Below are 7,481 nucleotides of genomic sequence, written 5' to 3'. Positions count from 1 at the left end.
GTTGGTAGAAATAAGTATCCGCACAGAAATAAAACACCTCTTGAAAATAGAATAAGGATCTGCTATTTTGACATATTGCTTTACAACTGCTGACCGTATAACAGTAGCTTGTTATTTAGTTCTGACATTGCATAGCTTAAACCTCATGTTACATGTTGGAATGATTTCATGTTTTGGTGTGTGTGTTTCTTTAAATGTTTAGTATGACTGCAGTAATGTAAGGAGAGTGAGAGAGGGAGATAAGTGTGATGTGATTGGCTGATGACTGAGAGTGTGAGAGGAGAGATGTCTCTGAGGTGATTCTGTGTTCTTGAAGAGATGAATATGGAGAATTTGTGTGACAGTCTGTGTGACAGAGGAAGCAGTTGGAGTTTAACCTGTATGGCTAAGAAAGGCAGAGTTTAGCCTGTGTGGCTATATGAGAAAGAGAGTTTAGACTGAGTGTCTAAGCCTTTCAGAGTGGAGTTTTGGTGTTTGAGACACTGTGTGTGATGCCAAGCTTTGTGAGTTATATTTTCTTTCTTCAACATAAGTTCAAAAATACCCAGAAACTTATTTTGTTCTTTTATAAATAAATCATTATTTGTTTTAAACTTATCCCAGAAATCAGTACAGTACAGTATAGTACAGTCCTTCCTCAGAGCCACATAGTCCTCTGAAGCATCCAGACACTGGGCCATTCTACCAAAGAGAGAGATTTGGAATTTTTAATTCCTGGTGGCAGCAGAAATCTACTAAGGCTCCAGTTACACGGGCCGGAAAATGCAGGGGGGGGAGCGTGGCTGTTTGCCCCGGGGCAAAATAACGTGCGGCTGTGCGATCAGACATCCCGTCGAGGTCCCGTCGAAGTCCCGTGGTTAGGGGGGAGGTGCCAATCACAGGACAATCCTGCGGTGTGACAAAGAAGTGGGGCCGTGGGGCAAATGGTTTTTTTAAAAAACTGAAGTGTGCGCATGCTCCGTTGGGTGCTTGTGCGCATCTGTGGAGACTTGGGGGGGAAACCCCTTTTGCGAGGGAACATGGGCGGGTGCTGGAATTACCACCGGAAACGCGATCAGACGCCCGCCCTTGCCCCGCGGTTTCCGGAAACTAGTACCTCGGGGGTACTGGTTTTTTAGCCCGCATCTTCGGCGAGAAGCCTCGGGTTTGCCACGGGAGCTCTACGCTTCCCAGATGTGGCGGTGTGATCACACCCGGAAAATCCGCCTATCTTCCATATCTGCAGCGTGGCTAATGCTCAGTGACCGCAGCCCGTATTCATGTACCCAGAGTGTGGTTTAAAGGAGAAACAGTTAAGCAAGGACACCACACATATTAATTTGCTGTTAAGTCCATGTCTATGAGTTTGAACCTTACCTACCATTCCAATGTATTTGAAAAAGTGTGCCTTGCACATGAAAGCTCATACCCTGAATAAACCTTTGTTGGTCTTAAAGGTGCCACTGGACTCTAAATTTGTTCTACTGCTTCACACCAACACGGCTGACCACCTTCATTATACAATGCTTTCCCACTCCCTTTTTTGCTCCATTGCTGTCTCAGGAGCTCTGGGACACTATGGCAGGCAACCTGGCCACCTTACCAATGTGATGAACATCTGCCTCCAAATCCAGACCCAGGTGTGTTCTCTAACTTGGGATCCCAGAGATCAGGGGCTTGAATTGACAAATGGAAAAGCTGAAACCTGGAGTGTAGGAAGCTGTTGCTAACACAAAGGCCCAATAAAGTTTTCTCTCATTATTAAGTGATCTTAGTAATACATCCTTAAGGAACACATTTACGGGTGTACATTTCCGGACCATACCTTCTGCCTATCTTTTTGGCAGACTTCAGAAAACTCCTGTGGAGGAGCGACAGCTTTACCCTTGCAGTGCTGAGCAAGTCAAAGATATTAAGCATTACGTTTTATATTATGATTTGATGAAATTATGATTTGATGGAATCAAAAGGAATAAATTGTTGAGTCAGTTTATGATGAACTTTTCAGGCTCTGATGAGGAGTGCTTTAAATTTTATTGGCAGGTGCACATCCTTATGCTACCTTTCAAATGGCTACTAAATTTGTTCTACTTGCTTCACACCAACATGGCTGACCACCTTGTGGCCACCTCTCATTTCCATTAACACAAGTATCTGTGATTTATTTATTTATTTCAATTTATCCTCCTTGTCTTTCTGCTTCAGACCCTGCCTCTTTCTAGGTGCAATGAACAGTGTGGCCCTGGATATGCCAAAGTGATTCAGAAAGGAGAAGCTCTTTGCTGCTATGGCTGTGATCAGTGCACGGAAGGGACCATCTCCACTCAGGATGGTAAGTGGCTCCGGAGGAAAGGGGCCGGCCTTAGGGAACAGAGGAAACATTCACCAAGACAGATTCTAAAGATTTTTTTTAAAACACACGTTCCAATTGTCTTGGCCAAAAGCACAGACAGCCTTAAAATGGGATTAAAGAACCAAAACCGTGACTGAACAGAAAAACAACAACAATACATTATAAACAATTGTTAAAGTTATTTTGTGTCACAGTGATTATTAGAAGCACAGGTATATTAAGGCAAAAAGTCCTCTTAAAGCCATAGAGGCAAAGGAAACTATCAAAAGATGTAAAAGCGTCTATTAAAGTACATAAATCTACAGTAAATCTGAAGTCCTCCCATTAGGAGTTCAAGGAAACAGACAGTCCTCATATTGAAAGGCAGTAGATCATCAGACAACAGGAATCCGTTTTGAAGGAAGATCTTTCTCAAGTCCAGTTGCCATAATAAAATGTATGAAGGCAGGGATCTCACTCAGAAAGTCTCCATCATCTCTAAATGCTCCAAGGCAATAAATGGCCAAGCAGTCTAATGTTTGCCAAAAAAAAAAAATCCCTTTTCCCTGTGACTTCTCTTTTTGTTTTGTGTTAAAAGGGGATTAGGCAGATTTGTGGAGGACAGATCTATCCATGGCTACTAGCCACGGAGACTAAAGGGAACTACCACATGCAGAGGTAATAAACCTCTGAGTACCAGTGCTAGGAGGCAACATCAGAGAAAGGCCTCAACCTCTAAGGCCTGTGGTTGGCCCTCCATAGTAACTATGCGAGAAATGATTCTGGACTAGATGGACCACTGGTATGATCTAGCATGGTTCTTCTTATATTCCCGTGTTGTTTTGTAAATAAAGAACATCAGGACAAAGAGTTGCCATGTTGGATCAGACCAGCGATCCATCTGGTCCACCATCCCCTTCTGCACAGTGGCCTCTCAGATGCCCCTGTTGTGACCCCCCCCCCCCCTCAAGCAGTGCTATTCACTGGGTTACTGCCTTACTCAGGATATTGGTTCTACATAGCTAGTGGCCATTGCCAGACCGCTGGTTCATTAATTTGTCTACTTCCCTATTACAGCTAAGTAAACTAGTAGCCATCACTTCGTACATTGGCTGGGAATGCCGCTAGTGAGTATGAAGTTCATTCATTGCACAAAGAGACACAGAAGTGTTCTTATAGAATAGACTGATGGGGAGGGTACAGCCAAATCCTATCACACATATTCACTTTTAGTGCCTTAACTCCACCCTATAATTTACATGTGAAAGGGGCTCAAATTGAGTGACGTAAGATTGCTACAGTGATGTGCAGTTCGTTCCTAACAGCGCTATGTCCTTTTTCCTTCCTCGATAGTCCTCATACCCTCTCTTCCTGCTTCTTTCTCTCCTTTCCACCAAACAACCAACCTAGCTTTATTTCCCCTGTGTCTTCAGCCCCACCCCCAGCATCTTCTATCTAGAGCAGGGGTGTTATGTTTGTATGTAACATATAATTTTTTTATGAGGGCCAGATCTGACATAAATGAGACCTTTACAGACTGGGCCATGTGTGTCATACAATGTAATGCCAGGTAGCGGAGATATAAACTTTATAAAGGACATAAACACAAAGGGGTTTTTTTTACTTAAAATAAAAACATGCTTAAAACATTAGCACTCTTGCAATATTTTGTTGATTCAGCAGTGTCTGATAACTGACACCTCTTGGTCTGAATGATTGCATCACAATGTCTGTGCTGTTGCAATCTTGAGTATGCTGTTCAGGTGTGTATCTGTAAGCTGCAAACCTACAATGATGCAGCAGCAGCAGCAGCAGCAGCAGAAGAAGACAGCCAGGTCCACTGCGGGCCTGATGAAAGCCTTCCGAGGGCCTGATCCGGCCCCTAGGCTGCATGTTTGACACCCCTAATCTAGGGCCCTGGGCCAGGCCCACTTGCATAGTAGGGAACCCTCAAGGACTTGTGGGGGACACATCACTTTCCCCTGTATCCTTTTTTCCTACATTATTTCCTTTTTACTTCCTCCTGGCAATCCCCACGTCCTCTGCCCTTTCCCTGCCTCATTCTTTCCTTCTTAGCCATTCGCCAACTTACCTTTATCTGCTACATTTATTATTTATTTCCATCATTTATACCCCGCCTTTCTTCACAACAGAGGTCAAGGCACCTTACATCGTTCTCCTCTTCTCCTTTTTACCCTTACAACAACCCTGTGAGGTAGATTAAGCTGAAAGTATGTGACTAGCCCTATATCACCAAGTGACCTTCCATGGCAGACTGGTGATTTGTACCAGGGTCTCCCAGACCCTAGTGTGAAGCTCTAACTGCTACACCACACTGGCTTTCATAGGGTGGCTGCTTTTGAACAGTAACAAGTGGCCAGGCCTAAGTGAGTCAGGCAAGTCAAATAGGAGCAGGTAGCCTGGTGGTTACTGCCAAGCCTGATATTTTTGGCCACTATATGACAGACTGTTGGACTGGATGGGCCATTCACTTATGTTCTTATGAGTCCTCCTTCAGAGGCCAAAACAGCACTGGAAAGGACCCTGCTACAGGAGACCCTTTGAAGTGGGGATGCCAGGAACCCAATCTGGGATTTCTTTGCATCTGAATAATACCCTGTACCACTGAAATTCAGCCCCACCACCCTTCAACATCTACTATTCGTGTTTTTGTGCCCCTTAGATCTCTCATCCCTTAGTTACAAGATTTATGAAATGTAATCACACCAAAGATGTAAAGGAGATGCTAGTCAGACTTTTCTTTTTCAGATGCAAGTCAGTGCAATAAGTGTCCAGAAGATCAGCAGTCAAACAAGGACCGGAATCAATGCATTCCCAAGTTGATAACCTTTCTAACTTATGAAGAACCTTTGGGGATCCTTCTAATTTTCTTCACAATAATCTTGACCCTAATGACAGGAACTGTTTTAGGAATCTTCATTAAAAACTTAAAAACTCCAGTTGTCAAAGCAAACAATCGGGGCCTCTCGTATGTTCTCCTCATTTCCCTCCTGCTTTCATTTCTCTCCTCTTTTCTATTCATTGGTGAGCCAACAGAGGTCACCTGCCTTCTCCGACAAACTGCCTTCAGCATCATCTTCTCCGTGGCTGTCTCTTCAGTGTTGGCCAAAACTGTCACTGTGGTGGTGGCCTTCATGGCCTCCAAGCCTGGGAGCAGGATGAGGAAATGGCTGGGGAAGAGCTTGGCCAACTCCATTGTCTACTTCTGTTCCACTATTCAAGTGGGCATCTGCACTCTCTGGCTCAGCATCTCTCCCCCCTTCCCAGACTCTGACATGCACTCCCAGCCTGGAGAGATCGTACTGCAATGTAATGAAGGCTCTGTTGCAATGTTTTATGTGGCCCTTGGCTACATGGGCTTTTTGGCCGCTGTTTGCTTCACTCTGGCTTTCCTGGCCAGGAAGCTGCCTGGGGCCTTCAATGAAGCCAAGCTGATCACCTTCAGCATGTTGGTGTTCTGCAGTGTTTGGGTGTCCTTTGTGCCCACCTACCTGAGCACGAAGGGGAAATACATGGTGGCTGTGCAGGTCTTCTCTATCTTAGCCTCCAGTTTGGGCTTACTGGGCTGCATCTTTCTTCCCAAATGCTACATTATTATACTGAGGCCTCATCTCAATACAAAAGAACATCTAATGATGAAACATAAAGGTGAGATCTGATTTTCTTTGTAGGTTTCGGTATGTCTTTCATGCGTAATGGAACCAATGTGCTTTTCTTTGGAGTTGAACCTCCTGAGCTACTGTTAGAATAAATCTCTCACCATTTCACATATATCATGAAAGGGTTTGATTATGTTTTAATTCTGATGAGTGGATAGTGACACTGGATGTCCACAGGTCCTTTTGCTCTGATGTTTTACATCTACCATTGTATCACAACCTGATTCTAACCTTATTTGGTACAATTGGACTTTGTTATCTTTAGAATCCCTATGATTTCACATCCAAAAAAGACACTGGTACAGCAGGAAGATCCCTTATGGGTCAGGCCAAGAAATCATGATATACCCTGCTAGGAACTATGATAAATGAAATGCTGCCTCTTGAGGAGGTAGCCAGGAAACTATGTTGGTCCTTTATCCAAAGGCTTCTTTTCTGACTTCATGAGATCCCCCAAAATCTATCCTAATGAGATGGAACGTGCTTGTGAGCCATTAACTGAAAGTACGACATACTTCATCAAATTTCCAAACCAATACCAAACTAACAGTGGAATCACAATATCTTCCTAAGGAAGACATGCACGCTGTAGCTCACCAATTTGGACCTGGCAAACTTCCTCAGCTCAGTGCAGCCTTCACCAACTGTACTCCAGCTCAGTAGCGCACCTCTGGGCCCATAACCCTGACGGCATGCGCAGAGCGTCTGAATAATAATGAATTCAGGATGCTGTATATGAGCTATATACAGTGGCTTTTATTTACAGTTATATACACAGTCCATGCCACCATGCGGTATCCCAGATTCACAGAACTGACCAACAAGGTGCTTCGCAGTACACTCTCCACAGGTGTGGAACACTTGCTTCAGGACTACATTCCTTATATACAGTACTTACACCAATCAGAGTCATTTTGCCAACTCATGGTGACATAGTTAATTGAGCTGATGCAACCTAGTGCAACTTGCATTTGGTGACCCTGTCACATGACAGTCTTGCCTGTCACCTAGATCAGTTTAATCTGACATGTGTGCATCATTGGCTGTCATCTTGCATACATATAATACAATATGCTGACAGTGCCAAGGGCAGTGGTTAATGTATTAATAACCATGGGGAATTGTGATATTTAAGAGCAATTGCCAACTAAGGGGACACAAACCTTTGTATACAGAAGTCCCACCTTATCCAGTAAAATCAAGAATAAATGCAGAAACCAAGTCTTTTAGAGGAATGGATTCTTTACTGAGAGTTCTTCACAAACACAATAAATTCAAGCACACACACACACACAAACCTAGGAAAATTAGATAGAAAGGGATAGTGATGTTCACATTAACAGGTAAAAAAGTTGATTGAGTGATACATGCCTGTCCTGAAGAGATGAAGTGATCCACAAGAAAAATGGGGAGACTATGGGACTTCCGGTTTATGGCGACACGCTGGTGGACGCATCTCCCGGACCTCCCAGGGATGTGATCTGTGCACC

At 44.0% G+C, this 7,481-nt stretch overlaps 1 protein-coding gene across 1 annotated transcript; it reads left to right on the top strand.

The window, feature by feature from the left end:
- Positions 1-2,201: 2,201 nt before the first annotated feature.
- On the top strand, positions 2,202-5,980 carry LOC107117057 (vomeronasal type-2 receptor 26-like; the record flags this gene model as incomplete). Its single annotated transcript, XM_015419089.1, has 2 exons — positions 2,202-2,311; positions 5,081-5,980. Coding segments are annotated over 2 exons (1,010 nt in total), but the record flags the coding sequence as incomplete, so codon positions are not given.
- Between the last annotated feature and the right edge of the window lie 1,501 nt (positions 5,981-7,481).

Source organism: Gekko japonicus, unplaced genomic scaffold (assembly GCF_001447785.1).
Source record: "Gekko japonicus isolate JY-2015 unplaced genomic scaffold, Gekko_japonicus_V1.1 scaffold8836, whole genome shotgun sequence".
Classification (NCBI taxonomy): Eukaryota; Metazoa; Chordata; class Lepidosauria; order Squamata; family Gekkonidae; genus Gekko; species Gekko japonicus.
Note: the sequence above shows the minus strand (reverse complement) of the source record. Positions and strands in the feature narration are given on the sequence as shown.